The 27378-nt window shown below is 46.7% G+C and overlaps 1 protein-coding gene across 1 annotated transcript in view; it reads left to right on the plus strand.

The window, feature by feature from the left end:
- The first annotated feature begins 10228 nt into the window (after nt 1-10228).
- LOC146341783 (vomeronasal type-2 receptor 26-like) overlaps nt 10229-27378 on the plus strand; it is a 44066-nt gene continuing 26916 nt past the window's right edge. Inside the window, exons 1-4 of the mRNA XM_084807676.1 lie at nt 10229-10507; nt 10666-10788; nt 13928-14155; nt 14720-14823. Of these exons, the coding sequence (XP_084663802.1) occupies nt 10229-10507; nt 10666-10788; nt 13928-14155; nt 14720-14823 (734 nt within the window). The remainder of the gene's footprint in view (nt 10508-10665; nt 10789-13927; nt 14156-14719; nt 14824-27378) is intronic.

Consider the following 27378-nt stretch of genomic DNA (forward strand, 5'->3'; position numbering starts at 1 on the left):
GTAGCCTATTACGGGGGCGTTTTTTTTTTTTTAGTTTTATTGGAATGGCGGCAGTGGCAGCCGGTCGAAAGATCGGCTGCCACCCCTGACGAAGACCCGACGAACCACCGCCGGGACCCGTCGCCGGGAGGGACATTCGGGAAAGGTAAATCCCATCCCGGGGTGGGGTGTGGGGGGCGGGGGGGTGCGGAGAATTTCTCCCCGAAACTTGTTCGGGGGGCCGAACATGTTGGAACTCGGCCCCCCGAAGTTTCGGGAAGAAATTCTCCGCCAACCCTAGCCCTGATAGGCTACATAACTATCTACATAGCCTATCACAGCTCAGGGCAGGGATGCAAATGGTGTAGCCGCCGCCATTTGCATCCGTATCTTTAGCCATGATAGACTACTTATATATTTACGTAACCTATCACGGCAAACAACAGGGGCGCAAATGGCGTAGCGGCTGCCATTGCACCCCTGTCTTTTGCCGTGATAGGCTATGTAAATATATACATAGCCTATCGTGGCAATAGGAAGGAATGCAAATGGCGGCTGCTGTAGCCGCCTCCATTGCGTCCATGTCTTTAGCCGTGATAGGCTACGTATATATTTATAAGTATATGACATACGACATATAAAGAATTGCATGGTTAATACCATTCCATAATCTCTTCTACTCCCTACCAGCATGCCAAACAGCTGTTTGGAAGAGTCATGGTGGTGAGCCTGAATCTGCTTGGAAAAAAGCATTTACAGACCTGTTCCCTAGAAGAATTTACCCCCTCCACTAGCCCACCAAACATATATTTGTGTGTGCGGGGAGAGTGGGGGAGGCACTGAATCTACCGGGAAACAGGGCTGGGTGAAGAATGCCCTTTCACTTGCTTAACCACATTCTCAGCAATGTAATACTGGGCCCCGTATTCATAACTTTTCAGGTTCAGGTGGATAATTTCTTGAGTAGAGCTGAGAAACTTACAGAGATCTCAAGGCTTGGTCATGTTTGCTGACACAGTCTTTGTTTTCCCAAACTGCACTTTGGCACATTCAGAGGTGTACTGTGAGTGGTAAAAATAATAATTAAAAAATAAAAATAAAATCCTGCCAAACGATCTTGTTCCTGGTGCCCTATTAAACTGGGGTCTAGAAGATAGACTGATAGTTGTTGGGCTGGTTCATGTGCATTTGTCTTGATTTTTCCTCTCCTAGGGGCTGCAAAATTAATTTTTGTGGACAGTTTGAAGACGGGGTAGTTACCGTTTCTCTTTTTACCAGTCAATGCAGTGGATTGTCTTAACTTTTTAACTCCTCCCACCACACACATACACACACACACACACACAGACCCTTTGTCAACCAGAAACTGTGGAGGGGAGGAGACTGGTGCAAAGAAAAGGGTGAATGAAACTCTTTTAGTTGCCAGTTGGTGTTGACAGTCATTATATATGTGCCAGGACCCTAAGATCATCCTGAGAGGTCTTTGTCAGGGTTCCCCCGCCAAATAAGGTGAAGCGAGTGTCTACTAAGGAGAGGACCTTCTCAGTGGTGGCACTCCAGTTGTGAAATGACCTTCCCAGAGAGGTTTGCCTGGCAACTACATGGGGGGGGGGGTTGCACCAGGTGAAGTTTCCCCCCTGCCCCCACCCTTCAGTTTTAAAAATCATGTTAGTGCATTGTTAGATTTTTGGACTGCTGCTGGCCTTTATCTTGGTTATTACTTTGGTTTTATTTTGTTCTAAATGTATGGGTTTATATTATGTTTTGCTATGTTATTGCATTTTATGGTTTTAAGCTTTGTATTGTAAACTGCCCCAAGAGCTTCAGACCTCATGGTGTTTGCAGTAAAGCTGGGTATTGCAGAAAGATTCCAGAAGCTCAACACTGGGTATTGCTGTGAGTCAAATGGGGGAGTGGTAGGAAATTGGACCAATGGACCCTTTCTTGCAAAGACACACATACATATACTGAAACCCAAGAGAGGGCACAGGTAACTTAAATCCCATATCCTCTTGTTGAGAGCTCATTAGGGGTGCACGAAAGTCACTAACCTGGTCTCGCAGCTTGCTTCGCGGTGGGGGGGAGGTGCTTCGCTGCTCCCCCCGAAGTTCAGGCCGGGGGGGGAGGCTTCCCTCCTCGCCTGGCTGAAATTCAGGCCGGGGGGGAGGCTTCCCGCCTTGCCCGGCCGAAATTCAGGCCGGGGAGGAGGCGCCTCGCCTCGCCCGGCCGCAAAATAAAAAGTAAAAAAAAAAACGCCCCCGTGATAGGCTACGTGACGATTTACGTAACCTATCACGGCTAGATCTGCAAAGTCAGCCGTGAGAGGCTATGTTAATCGTCACGTAGCCTATCACGGGTGACTTAAAAAAAAAAAAGCGTGTACGCAAATGGTGGCCCCCATAGGGAGCCGCCATTTGCGTTCCTTATTTGGTCGCTGTAGTCTACGTAAATCTTTACGTAGACTACAGTGAAAATAAGGGCAACGCAAATAGCGTTGCCCTTATTTTCGCCGTAGTCTATGTAATCTTTACGTAGACTACAGCGACCAAATAAGGAACGCAAATGGCGGCTCCCTATGGGGGCCGCCATTAGCCGTACGCACTTTTTTTTTTTTAAGTCACCCGTGATAGGCTACGTGACGATTTACGTAGCCTATCACGGCTGAGTTTGCAAATCTAGCCGTGATAGGCTACGTTAATCATCATGTAGCCTATCACGGGGGTGTGTTTTTTTTTTACTTTTCTTGGAATGGCGGCGGTGGCAGCCGGTCGAAAGACCGGCTGCCGCCCCTGCCCCTGTCGAAGCCTTGCCGAACCGTTGCTGCGACCCGCCGCCGGGAGCGACATTAGGGAAAGGTAAGTCCCATCCCGGGGGGGGCGGGGGGCGGGGGGGTGGGGGGGCGGAGAATTTCTCCCCAAAACTACTTCGGGGGGCCGAATACGTTGGCACTCAGCCCCCCGAAGTTTCGGGGATTATTCTCCACCATCCCTAGAGCTCATCTTTTCTGGACATGGAACCCAATCACAGCAGAAATATTAATCTCCTTCATCCATGTAGATGGTATTGGTTGACAGTTGGGTACTTGTAATATGGAATGGTAGCTTGAGTTGCATGATAGCTTCAGTTGTTATAGACTCCATGGGCCTGTTTAGACACGTACAGGGGAGGGTGGTTAGGGTAACTTGAGGGGGGGTAGCAAAACCACAATGTGTGTGCCCATCACACAACTGGGAACCATGTGGTGTCACGTGGTTCTGCTAACCATCACCCCTCTGTAGTTGTCTGGCAATCTGCCCAGCATGGTTACTGAGCATCCTGTCATCCCCTGCAGCCCAAACAGGCTCCAGGCGCCTGGTCCAGCATCTGAAATGACTGCACAACCTTAGAAAGTTCGTGGTGGCTAGAAAGTCACCCACACCAGCGGAAGCTGTAGCTGGCGGACTCTGTGGTTGCAGCCTGGAAGTCCTCTGGAGCCTGTTCTAGCCAATGGGGAGCCCGCCAGATGACACTGCAAGCCACCCCAGAGCCCCTTAAACCTTTTGCAAGGGGGAGTAGCAAGGGTGGCTTAATAACCATAAGGAATGTTGTTTTCTTCCCCCCCGCAACATGCTAAGCCACCATGGTTAGCGGAAATTCCCCAACCATCATTGCTTAGCATGACATCTGAACAGGCCCCATTTGTCTATTCCAGTGAAAAGAAAAATGTGGAACTTAAGTCTACCACTCTGCCACTAACAGTGAAGCTGGAACTAACCACAGCAGAGGATACCATACCACATACATATTGCCTAAATAATATGTCTGCTAAGGGCATGGCCGCTAGCAGATGTAAGTTCCCAGAATTTTGTTGCTGGAGTGAACATGGAATGCCCTTAACAAAACTTGCTAAACTGAAAGTTCTATCATCATCATCATATGCAGACATGTGCCAATTCCTTTGTGCTATGGCCCAAAGCAGCAAATAGCAATTATATTATATATTTCAAGCTATTTCCCATGTCAGATGCAATAGAAAATACTGAGACACTGGGGGGCATGATTATCTCTCCTGTCATTGTCAAAATTACTGGTTTCCTTTCTTCCTGCTACTGAATGAAATTGAATTTCAAAGGGATACTTACAAGACCAACAATAATCATATGTGAATGCTGCTATATAAACATATGGATCAAAACCTGATCTAGTGATAGGCAGCTCTCAGTCTTTCATAGGAAAGGAGAGAAAATAATATGGCTAATGTAAAAATTTGGACAATATGTAGCAGAGCACTTCAGATTTGCAAGTGATCCAAAGGGAATGAATTGTTCAGAGACAGTGACAGTGAAATTGCAATGGAGGGAAACTTTGGTATGGCAGAGGCACTGATGCAAAGATATCCTTATGACAAGTTTTACATCAGTGTGTCCACAGCATCACAAGCCATTCATGTAAGGATGAAACAAAACTGTTGCTATTCAGATAATGCTGCAGATAGAAGCATAATGACCTAAATCCTGATGGAGACTGCTGACATTAAAACGGTTGGCATTAAGATGGTGGTGCTAAGAGTTTTGCTGCTTGTTTTACTGTTTGATATTGTACACAAGACACCATCTATTAATTGCACCATATCTAATGATCTGCTTCCTATACCCCATGAATTTTATCAGCCAGGTAACGTTATCATAGGTGCAATTGCTTCTCGAGTCTTCTTCTTTCACAACAGCCCCTCTTTTGTAGAGCAGCCCACACAGATGTTGATCGATGAACCTATGTAAGGAATTTTCTTTCTTTCTCTAACATCTGAAGTTCATGGTAATTGGGAAAGATAATTAAACAAGCGTTTGCTTATATAATATGACCTACTTTCCAGAGTGAGAAAAGAAGCATTCTAGAACACATTGTGGGTTGTCAATTGTTTTGTTTGCCCTGCCTTTTGAATTATGCTGTTGAGCATAATACACTTCCAAAATATCCTGACAAGACCTATTGAAATGAGAATTGTACTGAACAGCTGTTAGGTGGAATTAGGGATGTCAGAGAATTTCATCACGAATCTCGGGGAGGCCGAATGCCAGCGCATTTGGCCCCCAAAATTGGTGGTGAAACGGTCTGCCCCCTGCCCCCCCCAGGACGGGACTTACCTGGGGCGAATCCTCCTGGCGGCGGCAGCTCCGGGGCCGGTTCGGCAGCGGTTTGGCGGCGGCAGCTGCGGTGGCCGGTCTTCCGACCGGCTGCCACCACCGCCAATTCCAGTAAAAAAAAAAAAACAAAACCCAAAAATGTGATAGGCTACATAAAGATTTACGTAGCCTATCACGGCTAGATTTTTAAAAAATACCATGATAGGCTACATAAATGTTTACATAGCCTATCACGGCTGATTTAAAGGGGAAAAAAACCTGCGCGTATGCAAATGGTGGTGCCCATGGATGCCACCATTTGCGTTCCTTATTTTGACACGTCTTAGTCTACGTAAACATTTACGTAGATGAAGACGGCGAAAATAAGGCGAACACAAATAACGTAGACACTACGCTATTTGCATTCCCCTTATTTTTGCCATAGTCTACGTAAATGTTTACATAGACTAAGACATGTCAAAATAAGGAACACAAATTTACGTACGCATTTTTTTTTCTTTTAAATCAGCCATGATAGGCTACGTAAACATTTACGTACCCTATCACGGCTGACTGCAGGGATGCAAACGGCGGCGGCTATGGCCGCTGCCATTTGCACACCCAGCCGGCCAGGATTTGGAGCGGGAGGGACGGAGCGCCTCCCCCCACGGCCAGAATTTTTTGGGGGAGGGACGGGGCACCTCCCCCCCCACTGCGAATCAATTTCGTCATAAGGTAAGTGACTTTCGTACTTCCCTAGGTGGAATATACTGGCAGTTGATTTTAAACACTTAATTCACTTTCACTAGGGATGTACAAAACCCACTTATCTTTTTGTGGAATCTTTCACGGTGGGGGGGGGATGAGGGGGATGCGATCCAGTCCTCCCCCCCAGAATCCTCGATGGCCAGGTCTGCTCTGTGGCCAGGCCGCGGAGCAGCTGGCCAGGGCCGTTGCAGCCGGATTTCCGGCTGCGGACGGGCTGCTGCAGACGCAAATGGCGGCCGCCATAGCGACTGCCATTTGCGTCCAGCCAGGCAGATGTGATAGGCTATGAAAGGATTTACGTAGCCTATCAGGGCTAACCCCCCCAAAAAAACCCACAGCTTACGCAAATGGAGGCGGCTATGGTGGCCGCCATTTGCATTCCCTATTTTTCACCAATTTATCTTAAATAAATATTTATGTAAGATAAAATGGCGAAAAAAAGGGGAAGGCAAATAGCGTAGTGGGTGCTATTTGAGTTCCATTATTTTTTGCCGTTCTAGCCTACATAGTATTTACATAGGCTAAAATGGTGAATAAAAAAGGAACGCAAATAGCGCCGACTACGCTATTTGCCTTCCCCTATTTTTTCAACATAATAGTCTATGTAAATATTTATGTAGACTAAAACGGCAAAAAATAAAGAACACAAATGGTGGCCGCCATAGCTGCTGCCATTTGCGTATGCCATTTTTTTTTTTTGTTACCCAGACGTGATAGGCTACGTAAGCCTTTACGTAGCCTATCACGTCTGGGTAAAAAAAGAAGAAGACCAGACTGGAAATGGCGGCCACAGCAGCCAGTCGAAAGACCAGCTGCCGCCGCCGCCACCGCTGAAGCCGCTGCCATCTGGAACATCCGCCCCAGGTAAGTCTCATCCTGGGGGGGATCCATTGGGGGGCGTGGGGATCTGCGGGGTGACGGGGGTGGCAGGCCGTTCCGCCATGGATTGGTTCTCCCCCCGAAGTTCAGGCCGGGGGGGAGGCGCCCAGCTTCGCCCGGCCGAAATTCAGGCCTGGGGGGGAGGCACCCCACCTTGCCCGGCCGAAATTCAGGCCGGGGAGAAGCGCCCCGTCTCCCCGGCCGCGAAATACAAAGTGAAAAAAAAAACCATGATAGGCTACATAACAATTTACGTAGCCTATCACGGCTAGATTTCCAAAGTCAGCCGTGATAGGCTATGTAAATCGCCACGTAGACAATCACGGGTGACTTCGGGAGAGTGATCTGGTAGTCGGGGGTATATCCACCACACCCTTGTCAAGGCAAGATCACTATCTGGTGATGTTAGACTTCTCAGTTCCACAACCCTTCCACAGGGGTGGAGGACCCCATTAAAATGGTCCGCCCCAGGCGTCTTATGGATCCGAATGGATTCCTGAATGCTCTTGGGGATTCTCTGGAGCACGCAAACAGCCACTCGGTCGAGACCCTGGTGGGTGGGTGGAATGCCGCAATCACTGAGGCATTAGATTGGGTCGCTCCGAAACATGCTCTCCCCCTGAACAGGGCTCAGACTGCACCATGGTTCAATCTGCAGTTACGAGCTCTGAAACAGGAGGTGAGGTGAGACAGCTAGAGCACCGGTGGCATAAGTCTCGCTCCAAGAACAATCAGACACAGGCTAGAGCTGTATCTTCAGCCTATCACATGGTGGTGAAGGCAAGAAAAAAGGAATATTATGCTGCCTCTATCGCATCTGCAGAGTGCTGTCCCAGGAGGCTGTTCCAAGTGGTCCGGAGCCTGGTCAGTCCAGTTGCTCCAGAACTGCTGGAGCATTCTAAGGCCTCCTCTGAGGCCTTGGCAAGGCACTTTGCAGATAAAATTGATCAGATTAGGGTATTATTATTCCATGCACTGTGGACACAGTTAGTGAGCAAGAGGTGGCCTGTGGCAAACCGGTTTTGTAGGGTTGGTTCCAGCTTCTTCCTTCTGATGAAGTGGACAAGGTGCTTTCATCTGTAAGGCCGACTGCCTGATTACTTGATCCCTGCCCATCTTGGCTCATTATGAGCTGCAGAGAGAGGCTGGGTGAGGGGATCAGGATGGTGGCGAACGCCTCCCTTGAGGAGGGAGTGATGCCATCAGCTCTCAAGGAGGCAGTGATAAGACAGCAAATATTTGTGTAGCCTATCGTGTGAAAAAGCAGGGACGCAAATGCAGCCCTTTGCATCCAGTCAATTAGCCCATCCAGGGATATGGCAATGGCGGCCGTATTGCTGACGCTCAAGAGCTGGCCAGCGGGGAGGATCCGGCCGGTGAGGATTCCTCCAGGAGGTGGAGGTAAGTCTTCTGATCCTCCACGGACTCAAGAGGCAGAATTCTTTTGAATCCAGCCTCACTGGGGTCTGTGGAGGATTTCTCCCCCGTCCCTACTTGATCTAGCAGATTACCTAGATCCATTTCAATCAGGCTTCAGGCCTGGGCATGGGACAGAAATGGCCTTGGTCACTTTGGTGGATGATATGAGGAGGGCTTTGGATAGGGGCGAATGCCCCTTCCTTGTTCTCCACCTCTCGGTGGCTTTTGATACCGTTGACCATGGTATCCTCCTGGACTGCCGGGAGGGGTTGGGCATTGAAGTCACCATATTACGGTGGTTCCGGTCCTTCCTCCCTGGCAGGTACCAGAGGGTAGCACTGGGAGAGGAGGTTTTGGACCCATGGCTGCTCACTTGTGGAGTGCCACAGGGTTCCATCCTCTCCCTGATGCTATTTAACATCTATGTGAAGCTGCTGGGGGCTATCATCAGGAGGTTTGGGGTGCAGTGTCATCAATATGCAGATGACACGCAGCTCTACCTCTCATTTAAATCTTCACCAAGGTTGGTTGTAGAATCCCTGTCCAAAAGTCTGGAGACGGTGAGTGGCTGGATGGGGAGGAATAAGCTGAAGCTGAACCCTGACAAGACCAAGGTACTTTTGGTGGGAGCCCAGAGGAGGTTGGGGGATGTTGACCTTGTGTTGAATGGGGTATAGCTACACTTGAAAGACCAGCTCTGCAGCCTGGGGGTCATTTTAGACTCCCAGCTGTCCATGGAGGCTCAGGTGTCAGCTGTGAGTCGGACAGCGCTGTACCAACTCCATCTGATACGGCAGCTGCGCCCCTACCTTCCTGACCATTTGCTCCCATCAGTAGTAGATGCCCCGGTCTCCTCTCATCTAGACTACTGTAATGTGCTCTATGTGGGGTTACCCTTGAAGACGGTTCGGAAGCTGCAGCCGGTACAGAACTCGGCAGCTCGCCTGATTAAAGGCAGCCGCCAGCATGATCACATCACTCCGGTGCTGAAGGAGTTGCACTGGTTACCAGTTGTTTTCTGGGCCAAATTCAAGGTGTTGGTTTTGACCTTTAAAAACCCTATATGGTTCTGGCCCTGCCTATCTCAAGGAGCGCCTCCAGCAATACCAGACAGGCCACTTAACAAGATCAGCCTCAGATGGCCTTCTCTCTGTCCCATCAGCCAGGACAGCTAGGCTGGTGAGGACAAGGGAGAGGGCCTTCTCTGTGGTGGCCCCCACTCTGTGGAACTCCCTCCCTAGGGAACTCTGCCATGCCCCCTCTTTAATGAGCTTCTGCCGTGCATTAAAAATGTGGTTGTTCAGGCAGGCTTTTGGGGTGTGTTAGGGTATATTTAGAAATATGATGTTTTAGTGTAAAATTGTATTGTTTTAAAACTATTTGTATTGCTGTACATCGCTCAGAGTGGCCGGGTGACCAGCCAGATGGGCGATTAAGAGATTAAATAGATAGATAGATAGATAGATAGATAGAGATAAGGAAGGGTTTCCCCCACTATGTTTGTATAGCTCTGAGTCTAGGATATATAACCACTTCACACTTGCTTGAATTTGCTTCATTTTATTGTATATTTATTGTTTGATTCATGTTCCCCATACAGAGATTTTAGGTGGAAAGCAATAAGCATGTATAATGTCAAATTACAAGAATAAAAAGATATAGGAAGAGAGTTCCATGGTACATTTTTTGTCTGTTTAGAGATTACTTTTTAAAAAGGTTTGAATGTAGCACATTTCATACAAATGACCAATCTGATTTTGCCTGTGTAGTTTCTGTATTGAAACATATTTATTCCAGTGAGTGTAGAAAGCATCAATGATAGCACAACAGTAGCAATGATTTTGAGCATTTAGAGTTTAGAATATTTCTTTCCTCTTTCCTTTCTTTCCTTTTTTTTCTACTTGGCCTACAAAAATCTGATAATTACTGCATCCTCTGAATTAACTTGACTCTAAGATTCCGTGTGGATTTAAGCTGCGCCTCAGCCTTAAAAGCCTGCTGAGATATGATGATGAAGGGTTAAAGTGCACTTTCTGTTATTTCATTGAGCTGGCAACTGTCATTGCAGTTCCACGCCAAAGATGTACCAGCACATCCTGGCCCTGTCATTTGGTGTAAAAGAGATCAGTGAGAATCCCAAAATCTTACCAAACATCACTCTGGGTTTCCACATTCTCAACAACTGCTATGTTGCAAGGATGACCTATAAGGCTACCCTGAGTCTACTTTCCACACATGATAGATTTGTCCCGAACTTCAGGTGTAATGCTCAGAAAAAAATAACCGCTGTCATTGGAGGACTTGTGAGTGAAGCCTCTGCCATTATGGCTGACATCATTGCCATCTGCAAGGTTCCACAGGTAGGCCATTTGCATTGAGTTCTAGAAATTCCATGGCATGTAAATAAATGTTCCCTTTTAATTGATCTGAACACCACTTATACATTTTCTTTCAGCTCAGTTACGGGTCATTTTCCCCAGCACATGGAGACAAAACATGATTCTCATTTTTGTACCAGATGGTCCCAAATGAATCACATCAGTACACAGGGGTTGTCCGGTTACTTCAGCATTTTGGATGGGCATGGGTTGGGCTCTTGGCTGTGGATGATGACTACGGGGACAGTTTTTTGCAGACAATGGTACCATTGCTTTCCCAGAATAGCATATGTTAAGCATAGGGATGTACGAAAGTCACTTACCTTTTCGAAGGGTGACATTGGCGGTGGGGGGAGGTGTTCCGTCCCTCCCCCCGAAATTGTCTCTGGCCAGCTCTGCTCCGCAGAGATTCTGCAGAGCCGCCTGCCGGGGCCGCCTGCAGCCGGACATCCGGCCGCTGGGCAGCCTGCAGGGAAGCAAATGGTGGCTGCCGTAGCCACTGCCATTTGCATCCCTGTATTTTGCCGTGATAGGCTACATAAATATTTACATAGCCTATCACAGCAAAACAAAAACAAAAAACAGCAGACGCAAATGGCAGTGGCTACGGCGGCCGCCATTTACGTTCCCTTTTTTTTTGCCGTTCTAGCCTATGTAAATATTTACGTAGGGTATTATGGTGAAAAAAAAAAAAGGGAATGCAAATGGTGTAGTGGCCGCCATTTGCGTTCCCTTTTTTTTTGCTGTTTTAGCCTACGTAAATGTTTACGTAGGGTAAAACGGCAAAAAAAGGGGAACACAAATGGCATAGTGGCCGCCATTTGCATTCCCTTTTTTCCCACCGTAATAGCCAACATAAATACTAACGTAGCCTATCACGGCCTCCACAGGGACGCAAATGGCCTCCCTGCGTTAGCCGTGATAGGCTACATAATTTGTAATTATGTATGTAGCCTATCACAGCTATAATGAAGAAGCAAATGGCAGCCGCAGACGCGGCTGCCATTCGCAAGTCAGTGCGGACGGCAGCAGGTAAGTGCTCCGTTTCACGTGCCTTTCGTGGGGTGGGGGGCTTCATTCTGCCATGGATTTTGGGGGGCCGAATGCACTGGCATTCGGCCTCACCGAGATCTGTGGCAGAATTCTCTGAGATCCCTAGTTATGCATTCATTCTTAGATTACCGAAATGGACCTATGTGGATGAGTATACAGGCTTGATTTTAAGACTATTAAAGAAATATCCAGTTCTCCTGGACAGAAAAGCCACTGCATGTTTTGTACATGGAGAACCTCCATCTTGGCATGATTTGAGATTTATGTTCTTCTCAGCACCAATTCATTCATTGCCAGCCTTGGGTAAACTGTGGATTGTGACATCCCAATGGGATTTTGAATCACTGTCTGTTGAAAAGATGTAGGATATGCAGAATTTCCATGGTGCCATATCCTTCACAGTTCACTCAAACCAGCCACTTGGATTCCAAACATTTGTTCACACTGTAAAGCCTAACTGGACAGTAGGAGATCATTTTTTTCAGGATTTCTGGGAGCAGGCATTCAGCTGTCCATTAAAAATTCCCAGTGTGAATATGAAGAGCAAGAAATTCTGCACAGGGGATGAAAAGCTGGAGACTCTTCCTAATGCTTTCTTTGAAATGAACATGACTGGCCACAGTTACAATGTCTACAATGCTGTTTATGCTGTGGCACATACTTTGCATGCCATATACATATCCAGCTCCAAATGCAGAAGATTAATGGCCAGGGAGATGCTGGCCTTTCATAATGTAAAGCCATGGCAGGTGATAACAGCTCAAGCCTATTTTTGACCAAGGAAATCAGCCATCCCGCCCACCCCCTGAACACACACACATAGACCCTACACACAGAGGAAACAATGTTCCTTAGAATAATGCTACATCATAATATACTGTAGTTTGTATGGGACATTCTGGCCCAAATTAGAAGGGAACAATACTGCTGTGCTGAAGGCAATATAGCTCACACTTGAAATAGTGGTGACACCTTTTTTCCTGTAAAATGAAAAGGAGGAAGGGGGGGAGACCTCAGCCAGCTCATCAATAATTAGAGAGAGAGAGAGAGAGAGAGAGAGACTTGAATGCTTTGAGACTTCACCACCCACAAGCATTAATCTAAATTTGAGGGCTATTCCCCTCCCATGGCCCCCAAACTCACTTCACCAAATACTTCAGTCCAACACTAGTCTACAATGCTTATGCTGTGGCATATGCTTTGCATGTCTTATATATCCAGCTCCAAACATAGAAGGTTGCTGGAAGTAGGGAGACTCACATATTAAAATGTGCAGCTATGGCTGATAATTACACACACATGCTTACGTGCACACACACACACACACACACACACACACATGCAGGCTCGCATATGATTTAGACTTAGAGCAAACTATGCCATCTAAGTATGTAGTGGGGAAAAACTGTGGTCTCAAATCCCGCTGGATAAGTATTAGTTGAAAGAGGGAGGCTGGACTTTTGGAATGTGCAGCCATGGCAGATAATTACATCTCAAAGTTCCAGCTCTGTTTTTCAACAGAGCAGCATAGCATCCAGAGTTGGACAGAATTATGTCTAGTTTTCCAAGATATAAAGAATATTCACTCAGCTTTGTGAATATGTTTGGTTAAATAGCCTAATTAATACATTATTTCAGGTTGTTGGTTTGTTTTTTAACACACTTCACCACCAATCTAGAATCAAAATGAGGAAGACAAATTAGCAAAATCAAATCACTACATATGCAATCTGGAACAGGAATAATCAGGACCATCTCAAAATGTTGCAACACCTGAAGCAGAAGGACCCAATTCCTACTTCTCCTCTCCTCCTCTGCTCACCCTTTGGTAAGTTTCATTAGCAGTGGCAGCACAGGTGATCTCAACCATGAATGCTGTCCTCAGACTGAAGCACGATGAGTAAGGTAGCACATATTGTTTGGAGTAACTTTAAACAGTGCTTTCCAACGTTGTCGCAAAGGTGCAACAGAGGTGGTCTTATTCACAGTGCTTCACTATGAGGAAGTGAATCACAGGGCGGGTGATCCAGAGAGCCATACAGGAGCCACACTGGCCACTTCTATGCTGTGGCTAGTGCTCCAGCAGCACATAGCAGCTCTCCACAGCCAGGGGACAGGTAGGCATGCAACTTGCTGGCTTTGATAACAGTGTTCACAGGAGGAGCCATCTGGGGGGCATGCACCACCTGTCCAGATGCATAATCTGAGGCACGTCTCTCAGCATGCCTTATGGGATGGCCAGCCCTATGAACCATGTGCTTTTAGATGAGTTAGTAGTACTTTGTTAAGCTCCTTGTAGATATTTCCACACCTTGTGCTTCTTCTCTTTTTTTTTCATTTTCAACCCAGTTCCATCATTTCCTAAGGAGCATCTTGTTCAACAACAGTGCTGGAGATATTGTGAGTTTTGATGAAAATAGAGAATTAGAAGCTGGTTTTGATGTCACAAACTTGGTAACATTCCCAAATAACTCTTTTGTGAGAGTAAAAGTTGGAAGACTGGATCCTCAGTCTCCTCCAGGGGAAGAGTTGACCCTTGATGGCAATCAAATTGTGTGGTACAGAAGTTTTAATCAGGTGAGACAAAGAGGCAGTTCTACAAAACTGCAGTACTCCAATATATGAAATAATTGAAGGAAGGTTCATTTTGGCCAGATCTGAGTTCTGAAGTCCTTCAGCTACTATACTGTGCTGGGTACCTCCCCCCCCCCCTTTTAAGTAGTTCTTCCCTATGCAAGAATCTTGAGATCTAACTTGTATTCTTCACCAGAACATTGCCACTATTCCGGGGAAGATCACATTCAACTTTTAACTTCACAAACACATGTCAAGCTATAAACTCAAGACTTTGACTTCCTTTCCTATGACCAGGTTCATTTGATTATTTTATGTATTCAGTGTGTGTGTGTGTGTGTGTGTGTGTGTGTGTTTATACCAGGGCATAATAATGCTAAGAGAGAGCTCATTTGCATGCAAAAGGGGTGGGGTTTATGTGGTTAATCTAAAGTGAGGGGTGTAGGCTAGACTTCCTTCCTGTCTCCACCCTGAGGCAGCATATAAGCAGCTGTGCTGCAGAGCTGAAATCACTCTGGTCTTCAGATGGACACAGGCTACACTCATGCTGTCTATTCCTCTGTCCAGCAACACCACTTCGAGAATGTCTTTCTCGAGGACGATGAGGACCTGGACGTCTCCTGGTCCCGAAACAATCAAGAGTGGCACACTGAGCATCTGAAATTTAGCAGGTGGGATCCCTTCCATGGGGGCAGAGAGGTCCCCAAATTCCATGTACTTCTGTGGAAACAGAGCAAAGTTATAGGCCTTTGCTTTGAGAGTTTTTGTTGAAAAAAATCAAATTTTACCTGTGCCTAGCACAAAAACTACTGGGCTAAACTGTCTGAAATTTGGCAGGTGAGATCCCCTCCATGGGGGCTGCAGGTCCCCAAATGTCATGTATTTATCTTAAAAACAGAAAATGTTATGGCCAATTGTGTTTCCCGATGCAAGTCAATGGGAGAATGTCAAAAACGAGTGATTCGGATATCCGAATCTCGCGTCAGACTTGGATCTGAGTCAGATCTGAGTGATGTGAGGGTCTGTGCACAGCCCTACTTTTTAGGGTTATGCCCTCACAACGTGATGTACAGAACCAATGAGACAAGGTTCAAAAGACTGTCTATCTATCTATCTATCTATCTATCTATCTATCTATCTATCTATCTATCTATCTATCCATCTACCACACAATACTTGAAAAAAATCTGCTCTTGACATCCTAGTTCTTCAAAGTCTTAATTCAAGACAGCAATGGAAAGGAAAGTCTTCAAGGCCCATCTAAATGTGAGGGCTGAAGGGGCTTGGCGAAAGTCATTGAAAGGGAGTTCCACAATGTTGGGGCCACCATGAGAAGGTCCTGTCTGTAGTGTGTGCCAACATAACCTGCCTTAATGATGGGCACTGGAAATGGATCCCTGAGGAAGACTTCAGTGATTATGTGGGTGGAGAAGTTTCTTCAGATAATGTTGTCTTAAGCTGTTCGGCTTTGAATTGGGATTGGAAAACCCATGGGTAACCAATGTATGATGCACTCAGACATTCTGTCCGCCGCCCAAATCATCTGGGCAGTTACATTTTGTACCAGCTGTAGATTCCCAACCAAATTCAGATGCAGTCCTACCCCATAGTATCCTAAAACCAAACTAAATACATAAGGGGAGGATAGTTCTGTTCCTTCACAGACACCAAGGATATTTCTGTTTCTGTCCTGAAGTGTCATGGAACAAAATAACCAGTTTTCTTCCAAACTTCTTGGTCTTGAAAATCTGCCCATGTAAGCCAAATCAACCTCTTTGAAATCTTCTGTGTAGATTCCAGCTTTAATTCTGCTAAAATGTCATCCTACTTCTATTATAGGTACTACACTGGTTTCCCAGCAGATTCAGTCTGCCTGCTAAACAGCTGTTTGGTTGTCTTGTTGGCAGGGCTTTAGAATTCATCTGAGAAACCGGCAAATGAGATGGACTCACATCCATCACATAACTTCTTTGAACCTCTTTTTCATTTAGCCATGCAATCCTATATATGTCTACTCAGAAGTAAATCTCACTGAGTTCAATAGGGCTCACTCCCAGGTAAGTAGGTATAGGATTGCAGCCTAAATGAAAAAGAGGTTCAAGGAAGCTCTTTTTAGGGATGACCTGAAAACAAAAAAGGACACATATAGGAAGTGGAAAGAAGGCCAAGTAACAAAGGAAGAGTACAGGCAGGTAGCACAGAATTGCAGGGATGGCGTCAGGAAGGCTAAAGCGGAGAACGAGGTGAGGTTAGCGAGGGATGCTAAAAACAACAAAAAGGCTTTCTTCAGCTACGTGCATAGTAAAAGGCAGAGGAAAGAAATGGTTGTTCAGCTATTAAATAAGGATGGCAAAATGATAACAGAGGACAAAGAAAAGGCAGAGGTGCTCAATTCCTACTTTGGCTCAGTCTTCTCCCAAAAGAGGGTCTATGACCCCCCTGGCAAAGGCGAAGTACAGGCTGAAGGGGCAGGATTGCAGCTTGAGATCGACAGGCATATGGTCAAGGAACACCTCATTACTTTGAATGAGTTCAAATCTCCAGGGCCAGATGAACTGCATCCTAGAGTAATAAAGGAACTGGCAGAAGAACTCTCAGAACCGCTGTCTATTCTCTTTGAGAAATCATGGAGGACCGGGGAAGTGCCAGATGACTGGAGGAGGGCTAACGTTGTCCCTATCTTCAAAAAGGGTAAAAAGGAGGAACCTGGGAACTACAGACCAGTCAGTCTGACATCAATCCCTGGGAAAATTCTGGAGCAGATCATAAAGCAATCCATCTGGAAGCACCTTGACAACAATGCCGTGATTACTCGAAGCCAACATGGATTTGTCAAAAACAAGTCCTGCCAGACAAATCTGATCTCATTTTTTGATCAAGTCACCTCCCTTGTAGACCGTGGGAATGCTGTAGACATCATATACCTTGACTTCAGCAAAGCTTTCGACAAAGTGCCCCATGATATCCTGATGAGCAAACTTGCTCGAAGTGGGCTAGATGAAACAACGATCATGTGGATCCACAGTTGGCTACAGAATCGGACTCAAAGAGTGCTTATCAATGGGACCTTCTCAAGCTGGGGGGAGGTAACGAGTGGGGTACCGCAGGGCTCAGTCCTGGGCCCAGTGCTCTTCAACGTTTTTATTAATGACTTGGAGGAGGAGGTGCAGGGAATGCTGATCAAATTTGCAGATGACACAAAATTGGGAGGGATAGCTAATACTTTGGAAGACAGAAACAAAATTCAAAGTGATCTGGATAGACTGGAGTGCTGGGCAGAAAACAACAGAATGGCATTTAATAGGGACAAATGCCAAGTTCTGCACCTAGGAAAAAGAAACCAAATGCACAGTTACAAGATGGGGGATACGTGGCTCAACCACACTACGAGCGAGAAGGATCTTGGAATTGTCGTCGATCACAAGCTGAATATGAGCCAACAATGTGATGTGGCTGCAAAAAAGGCAAATGCTATTTTGGGCTGCATTCATAGAAGCATCGCTTCCAAATCCCGGGAAGTACTAGTTCCCCTCTACTCAGCACTGGTTAGGCCTCATCTGGAGTACTGTGTCCAGTTCTGGGCACCACACTTGAAGAAGGATGCAGACAAGCTGGAGAGGGTTCAAAGGAGGGCAACAAAGATGATCAGGGGACTGGAAACAAAGCCCTATGAAGAGAGACTGAAAGAACTGGGCATGTTTAGCCTTGAGAAGAGAAGACTGAGGGGAGATATGATAGCACTCTTCAAGTACTTGAAAGGTTGTCACAGAGAAGAAGGCCAGGATCTCTTCTTGATCATCCCAGAGTGCAGTACACAGAATATTGGGCTCAAGTTACAGGAAGCCAGATTCCGGCTGAACATCAGGAAAAACTTCCTGAGTGTCAGAGCAATACGGCAATGGAACCAATTACCTGGGGAGGTGGTGGGCTCTCCCACACTGGAGGCCTTTAAGACGAGGCTGGACAGCCATTTGTCAGGGATGCTCTGACTTGGATTCCTGCATTGAGCAGGGGGTTGGACTCGATGGCCTTGTAGGCCCCTTCCAACCCTACTATTCTATGATTCTATGATTCTATGAAGCTAGCAAGTATGGATAGCAGTGATATTGGAAGCATGGGTGCAGACCTTCACACTTGGAGGGAGAATGGATTGATAAATCAGGGAAAAAAAATAATTGTTTTATTAAATTATAATTAATATTTTATTTTACTGTTGTAGATCTGGTACTAAATCTTATCAATGGCACTTTAAAGTGCCACTGATGATAATTGACTTCCCTTTCATTTACACTAAAGTCATATATGCGTCCACTCAAAAGTAAGGCCCGCTGGATACAATGGGGCATCCTCTCAAATAAATGTATATAAGATTTTGGTCTCGTTATATTATTATGAGATGGGGCATATCTTCTGGGATCCATTAATTAATTTGAACTCATAACCTTGGCATTAATTTTATATTTAGAGTTGATATGGGGTAAGGTCTGGGCTGCTTCATTGCCAGCTGAATGATATCTGCAATTCCATTTTTCCATTAAAGAAACCTATGAAATTTGACTTCCGGCCAGGACCGATGTTGCTGTGATAGCTTCCCATGGGGCTCTGTGGACGCTTTCTCAAATAGTTTTTTAAAAGGTTGAAAAACCTTTTCATTCCCCCCTGGAATGGAAAGGGGGGGCAAGGCATCAGCTCTGGGCAACATCTTGGAGAAAGGTAACTCCCACGTGATGGGGGGGGGGGAGGCTGGATTCCAGGATTATCTCCCTAGAGCTTTACCAACACTGAGAGCCAGTGTAGTGTAGTGGTGAGAGTGACGGACTGGGAGCCGGGAGATCCGGGTTCTAGTCCCCACTTGGCCATGGAAGCTCACTGGGTGACTTTGGGCCAGTCACAGACTCTCAGCCCAACCTACCTCACAGGGTTGTTGTTGTGAGGATACAACGGTGAGGAGGAGGATAATGTAAGCTGCCTTGAGTTCCTTGCGAGAGGGAGAAAGGCGGGGTATAAATGCAATAAATAAATAAATAAATAAAAAGCTGTACTGAGACTCCTATTTTATAGGAGAAAAACAGGGCTGACGTGTTCCATATAATATATGCTTTAAGAAATATCAATAACCTTTGAGGGATGATTTTAACAATATTTGAGAACATCTGAGGTCCTGTAAGATCTGTTTGAGAAAAACATGTCTGTGCTGAGGAGAAAAAAGGAGCTCGCATCTACTCCCCCCGAACCCTCTGTGTCAAAAGTGTCAAGAAGAGAAGATATAGGTGAATTATTTATGCTGATGAAGACCTTATCTTCGCAATTTATGGAGCAAGTCAAGAGACTGGATTTAATCCAAAATTCCATCACCACCCTGCAAGGAGCTGTAGATTTGATTAATGCATCACGGCAAAAAATGGAATAGAAAATTAATGAGCTTGAAGACCATGTGGCTGGAAACGAAACCATGACACAAATTTATTTTAAAAACACCTCTGACAGAATTTCTCAACTGGAGGCCTTCATGAAGAGATCCAATGTATGTATTTTTGGGATTAAAAATTTGCCTAACAATGTAAAATTGCTTGTTTTTGTGGATAAACTTTTGCATGAAATACTCCCTACCCCATCTGATTATTTACTTGATATTGAGCAGGCATTTCATGTGCCAAATGCTAAAGGGACTGATTACACCATCATAGCTCAATTTACAAAAGTCTCCACAAAGACTGTTATCCTGTGACTGGCTAGAGAGGCTTGAAGCCTTTCCTGGAAACAAGATAAAGTTATGTTGTTTCCAGACTACACCAAAGAGGTGGCGAATAAAAGAAGGCAATTTATCAAAGCAAAGAACTTGGCAAAACAAATGAATTTACAATACTACCTAAAATATCCTGCTACTCTTTGTATTGTGTCTGAAGGTCAGATGAAGAAGTTTCAAAATTATGAAATGGTGAAGGCTTGGCTGAATGTAAAAAAGCGTGAGAATTTTGTTACAACCCCATGAACTGGAATCTTTAAACAAGCTTTGTTAATGGTTTCTATTTAGCCTATATGATCCAGGCTAACTCAGAAGATAAATGATTATATATATATTTGCTTACTTTCTTTAATTTCTATTTTTTTTCTATTTTTTTCTTGCTTTTATCTTAAAATAGATAATATAACTAGTATAAAATATATTACTGAATGTTGAAGGTTTCTATTAAGTCTTATTATTATATAATATAATATAATATAATATAATATAATATAATATAATATACACACACACACACACACACACACACTCACACACTCCTAATAATACTAGGCTTTGGGGAATGAATTTTAGACCTCTTTCTTTGATATAAGATTGATGATATGATATAGAAGTGTAAGGTTGTTTATTAAATTGTAAAATGGTTAAGGTTATAGATATAGTCTTTAAAATAGAACAACATTGGAGACCGGGGGTTATTGGAGCTTAAACTCAATTTGTTAGGGGGGAGGGAGAGGGAGAGGGGAGGGAGGGGGAAGGAATTTTATTCTTTTCTCTTTGCTTCCTTTCCTCCTCCCTTTTCCCTTTATCTTTTTCTTTTTTCTTCTCTTTTTGTTATTGTGGTGTCCTCATCAGAATATTGTATTGTGGGGAAATTGAAGCATTGATGAGGTTGTTGGTAATTTTGGTACTGTTTATTTCATTCATATAAAATAAATAAAAATATATTAAAAAAGAAACCTATGAAATTCAATAAACAACAACAACAACAAAATAAGGTTCAAATGAAAACAAAAGAAAAGGAGAAGTTAAGTCTCTACAGTTTTCAACCAAGCACTGAAACAGAGGGAAATTGCCACTAGGGCTCACAAGGCTTAACACCACATCCTCCCTAAGGAGGCAGAAAGTGCAAGTGAAATTCTCATTCTCCCAAAGCAAATAAACAACGCAGACAGTATGGGGACTATGATATGCAGAGGTGACTGTGGAGTTGTAGAAAACTGATAATGAACAATTTATGAGTATCTACTTCTTTCTCTCTCTCTCTCTCTCTCTCTCTCTCTCTCTCAAGCAGTCTTCCTCAATCTGGTTCTCTCCAGATGTGTTAGACTGTAGGTCCCATCTTTACCAGCCAGCATGGCCATTAGATATGTATATGGCATGCATTGGAGGGCACCAGGTTGGGGATCCTCTTTTCTAGAATTTTGATGGAACATATATGGTCCACAAAGTAACTCCAAAACAGGTGCAGAACTTTATATAGACTATCTTAAACCAAATGAAGAGACAGTTAATGGATCTTGAAATCCTTAGCTTTAGCTCACCTTCTTCCTGGTTTTGGGTGCTTGGTTAAAACTGTGTAGTCTTAACTCTTTCTTTCTTTCTTTCTTTCTTTCTTTCCTTCTTTCTTTGTAAACTGTAGGTCTTTTATTTACAGAATTATTTCTTGGGGAGCATGATTTCTGCCATGAAAGTGGTCTTCTTCTTCTTATATAATATATATATATATATATATATATATATATATATATACACACACACACACACACACACACACACATACACACACACACACACTCCTAATAATACTAGGCTTTGGGGAATGAATTTTAGACCTCTTTGTTTGAAATAAGATTGATGATATGATATATGATATGATATGAGAAGTGGGGGGCTTCTCAGGATCACCTTTGACATCTCACTGACTAATTAAAACTACTAGGCAGTACTTGTAAGCAAGCATTTGTTCTGGTCACTATCCATGATCAGTGAATCACTATTTTATCTCAGCATCAGTGTGTGTTTGTTTGTTTGTCTGCAATAGCGTTTAAGAAGTACTAACTGCCTTCTCCATACAAATGCCCTCACCCGGCGCCAGCTTGTCTGGCTAAAAGGGGGGGGCATTGAGGGTGAGTGGGGTGACATGACGCAGGGGCCTTTGATTGGTGCACCCCAGTGGCACCACCATGCAAGGAGGGGCAGGCTGAGTTGCCTTAAACTCAGCCCCCTTCTCAAACTCAGCTCTCTGGCTCAACGCAGCTAGAGAGAGCTACAGCTCCGCCAGAAACGACCAAGGACACCGGCCTGCTGGAGACCGGTGACGTTGCGCACGCTGAGGGCCCCGGCTCTTGAGGCTGCAGTGCGCCCCTCCTTTCTCCTCGGTCACGACGAGGGACTCTGGCCTGCTGGAGAACGGCTTCGTCCTCGTTCCAGCCGCCTGGACCCAGCGTGCTTCTGCGTGCCAAAATCTTCACTTGGTGATATTGTTCGCCTCCCTCCCTCCATCGTCGGCTCCTTTCCTCTCGCCCGCCCATCCGCTCGGTCTCCTCGTGTACTCGCTTTCCTGCCAGCTCGCCCGCCCGCCCGCGTGCTCACTCACGCTGCCCGCCCGCTTGCCTGACGGGCCCGCCGGGCCGGATCACAGCCCGCCTGCCGGCCTGTCTACCTGGCTGCCAGCCTTGCTGGCCTCTTCCTCCTCGCCTTGCCAGCCTCCCTGAGGTGTTGCTCCCGGCGGGAGGCATTGGCGGGCGGGTGAGCACGGCGCCGGTGTTTGCCAGCGGCACACTCCAAGCGACGGTCTGACTGCCCCCCCCACTGGTCAGCCGAGCCTGCCTGTTGGAGGGGCGCCTGGCTGCTGAGCCGAGTCGGGGCGTGTATATCACGGCCCGATTGGTCTCCTCCCATGGGCTTGGGACGTCTCCCCCTCCCACCCAATAAATAAATAAATAAATTAATTAATAATAATAATAAAAAAATAGGAAGAGCTGCGGCTCAGTGGTAGAGCACATGCTTGGCATGCGGAAGGCCCCAGGTTTAATCCCCAGCGTCTCCAGGTAGGGCTACGAAAGAATCCTGCCTGAAACTTTGGAGATCTGCTGCTGCCAGTCAGTGTCAACAATTCTGTGCTAGATGGGCCCAGGGTCTGACTCAGTATAAGGCAGCTTCCTATGTTTGTATGAAAAGAAAGCTTTAATTAAATAAATAATATTAATATTAATAATAATAAAAATTCATTAAATTACAATTATTAAATATTTAATTAATAAAATTGCGTAACAGCGGCCACTGCCTGTTTGGCACCTCCCGTGACAGGGTGCCCTCGGCTGTGGGCGCCCACGCTCAAACGCAGCTCCATCACCTTTGGCCCTTGGCTGCGCCTCTTGAAAATCTGATTTTCCATCTAAACGGTAGTGCAGCGCTCCCATCTTCATCCCCAGGCCTCTCTGTCTCGGTCTGGAACTCATACCCACAGATCTTAAGACTGTGGGGCGGCTGCCTATTGTCTGGGGTGCCCAGTGGCTTTATTAACTCTTTGATGGTGTCAAGAGCTCCTTAGAGGGCTCTCTCAGTCTAATCCAGTAGCCAAGTCCAGACACAGACAAAGGGATTCTTTTCAAAGATTTATTCTTCCTTTGCAACTTAACCACTCTACAGGTATCAACTAGATCTGAGCAGCAGCATCCCTATGCCCTAAGTTGGAACAGTTGGTCCCCGTTTGAAAAGCAATTACTGGCAGACCACTGAATATAAGGACTAGGGAGAATCCCTCCCCTTTTCCCTTGGATCCTCGGGGCGCAGCCGTTGAGTGTGCGCCTTCGCTAAGTCTGCTATCTGTGCTCGGTCACTCCCTTGACTGCTAACTAAAACTAGGAATGTGGGGGGGAGGAAACTCCGTCAGCTGTTGGTCCTGGGAAAGAGGAGCGTGCTCCTCTCCCAGGAGCGACTGCTCTTCCTCAGCATTAGAACTACTCTGGGATTCTATGGGCTCAGTGTCCACCCTGACAGATAGCTTGCTTAATTCACCTCCTGCATCATGCCTCCTAAGAAGGGCCAGGGTGGTAAGAAAGGGAATGGGAGGGCCCCTCCCCCCCTCCCCAAATGTCAGCTGCCAGGGCCCAATTCTGACTCTGATGTGGACGCAGACCCGGTACTGGCATCAATTTTTTCTCGTTTGGAAGCTGCTGAGCGTTCCTCGGGGATCCCTCCTCCTCCCCTGGCCAGGCACAAAAAATCCTCAGTGGTCCAGCACAAGCGAACACAACAGCAGACCCAACGCTCGTTGCTCCTTTCTATTTCAGATCGCCTGGGTGCTATTGAGGCATCCACCTCCTCTTCATTGGCTCTTCCAGAAGGCTCACCGCCTTCAGCGGAGCTCTTCCCTTCTGCTGCCTCATCTTCTCTGGGCACACAAGCAACAACCTCAGTTTTTTTTCCAGCTGGGGATCAGAGTGTGCCCATGATTGGTACAGCTCGTCTCTGGGTTCAGGGCACCCGGACGCCATTGAGGCCTCCATCTCGCCTTCGCAGGTTCACCATGGCAGCACCCCACCACTGTAGGCAGTCCACCTTCCTGCAGCATCTCCGTCAGCAGTGATCCAAACAACATCCTCCTCCTTGGGGTTTTGCCCAGGCGACACAGCACACCTGAAGGCGGTCCGCCCTCATGAGGCATCTCCATCAGGAGCAATGCAAGTGGTACCGCCTCCCTTGCTCCCGGGGACCCAGACACGGCTGCCCTGGATATGGGTGAGATGACTGCACCTCACCCCAGTTGTTCAGACGGGTGACCCTTAGGGCTGTGGGGTTGCTGCCTTAGCTTACCTACCTGGGGGCGGCTGTCCCTCCCAATGTCATCTCCCTATATGACGCTCGGGCCACCTGCAGCTCCGTCAGTCACACCCCAGTAACCCCAGCCACTTAATGCATCATCTCACAGGGTTTTTTCCTGGATTAATTAGGATCCCTCACCTGCCCCCGCCCATTTTGGACATCCATGTAAGGGGCATATCAGATCCTTACGCTAATCTGGCAAGTTGTATTGTCACCAGGGCTACTCCTTCTTGTAATGTCTTTCGCCCGAGGAGATGTGTGAATGGCTTGTTTAGGCCTCTCGCAGGAGGGCCGCCATTGCCCTTCTCTGCGTAAGGACCTGTTTGACCAGGACCTTTCACTCCAATTTTGACTCCTTCCCAGCTGGGGTCGGCAACAGATCTGGCAGTGGCCACATTCACCAGGTGGTCTCCCGCGCTGGCCCTCGGCCTATGGCGGGTCTGCTGCTTCAGCACTGCTATCTCTGCTGGGAGTAAAGCCCCAGTGTGCACATGCTCCCAGGACACCTGCAGTTTTCATCGTGAATGCTCCCTTGTCGCAGTCAGCACTCTTGCACCTCTTGTCCAATGCTCGGGGAGGGTAGGGTCCCCTTGGAAAAGCCAAGGCAGTAGGAAGCTCTGGATGGCCAGTGCCTCGTAAGGTTGGCGCTGATACTCCAGCTTTAAGACACTACCCAACTGGGGGAATGCGTCTTAACTTGGAACACGGTTTATGCTAGGTTCTAGGGCCCCTAGTATTTTTTCTTTAGGTCAACATAGACCATCCCTACCTTGTAAGCAACATTTCTCCTCGCTAGGCGTTGACAGGTTCAGGAGAGGTTAACAATGCAGTACTGGCAGAAGGGTTTTAGCCCCCCCCCCTTTTTTTCCACACCCCGTTAGCTATTCTAGGGATCTCCCTTCTCAAAATGGTGCCCAGGAAATCCTCTAGGGAGTTTATCCTGATTCGTAACCTCTCTTTCCTGAGGGCCAGTCAATTATCACGAGATCCCTGATCATCTCTGCTCAGTGTGTCACACCTCTTCGATGAGACAGCTGTCTTTGTCTGGCATCCCAGCCACGGGTCCCTGATGGGCATGTGCTACATGGAGTCCAAAGATGGTGGTCATTGTTCTGACCTAACACAAGTATTGCTTCCCCTTTTCTGTTACTTTGGTGCCCCTTAGCTCACAAAGGCTGAGGGCCTGTCTCCCACAGCAACATTCGGTGAAGCCAATCCGATACCCTTAGGTGTTATTCTCACCTCCCTCAGGACAATTTTCAGGTCCGTTAGGCACAGCTCCAATTAGTTACACATCAGGCACGGCTTCAACTTAGTAGGGCTTTAATGGCACCTCCTTTCGGAAGCGTAAGCCTCTCCTCAAAGCCGGACTGCGGACTCACATGGTTCCGCCCCTACCCCAAGGGCTTTCAGATTCTTAGGGCAGGTCCAATAGTGCAGTGGGTAAAGGCCTGTAGAGTGGAGGCTGCCGCCCCTGCCAAGCACATTGAGGGATAACCTTATAGCCAAGTCAGTAACCCCCCCCCTTCGCTATGACAACATGACCACGTTATTCATTCTCCGTCCTCCCGAAATTGGAGGGTCATGTCATGTGTCAGTGTGTTCGCGCTCCAGAGTCAGTATTACAACATCTGGTTCTGGGTCCACCATGTGCTGGGTTAGGCAAACCCAATTGTCGATGCCTTGTCATGAAATTAGGTCAACATCTTCCGGGCCTTAGCCCCGTGGGTGCTCCATTCCCAGATCCTATCCTTGCAGTACTATGGGAGATCGGGATACTGAAGCCAGGCATGCCAGCCTGCATTCCATGGCTCTCCGTACAGGAGCCGCCTGCGACAGAGCAGGGTGTGTGTGCCGCGCATTAGGCAAAACCTCAGCAATAGGATTCATGGCCCTTATCTATATATCATTGGCCACAATTTCATGCCTCCGTAAGGAACAACAGACTATTTGGGACCATAAGTCGCAAGCTGGCCATTTAGCCTTCCAGCCCACAAAGGTGGGTTTCACTGACTCTGTGTCAGAATTTAGGTTTCGGCGTGCAAGATAGTGTTGGGCACAGATGTTTGCCTGCATTAGTAAATTAACCACCCTCTCTCTCCGGATACCCCTTTCGGGCTCCGGGGGTAATGGCCCTCCATTTGAGCTTTCCAATAAGACGTTTCCCTGTTCCACGTAGCAGCCCTAACGGAATGCAGGGTTGGTCTGGGCTCACAAGGCCGACTTGTCCCGGAGGGCCTTGATTTGCTGCAAGGTACAGGTCTGGCCCAAAGTAATCCATTTACATATTTGGTGATCAAATTGATCGGCATGGCAAGGGCACGGCAGTGGCCCACAGCCAAATGCAAGTCAACGGATTATGCTCTGGCGGCACCTTATGGGTTTTATGGCATGCCACGGGTCTGAGGAGGGGCCTCCGTTTTTATCACCTCAACCGTTTGCTGTTGACTTAAGGGCAATTGTGTAGTTTCCCTTAATGTGCTTCTTCCTGAGACCAGCAGACTCATTGTACGCTGGTACGGGTGCTCTTACATGGGCAAGTTTTGATGTTTGGATCTTCATGAAGAGCTTGTATGTCTTCTTCAGAATTCACCTTCTGTCACCCTGTCACATTAAGATCCAGTGGCTCCATAGACGTGGCATACGGTGG

The sequence above is a fragment of the Heloderma suspectum genome, chromosome 6 (assembly GCF_057233095.1).
Source record: "Heloderma suspectum isolate Gila_16-S chromosome 6, 16-S_ref, whole genome shotgun sequence".
In the NCBI taxonomy this organism is placed as follows: Eukaryota; Metazoa; Chordata; class Lepidosauria; order Squamata; family Helodermatidae; genus Heloderma; species Heloderma suspectum.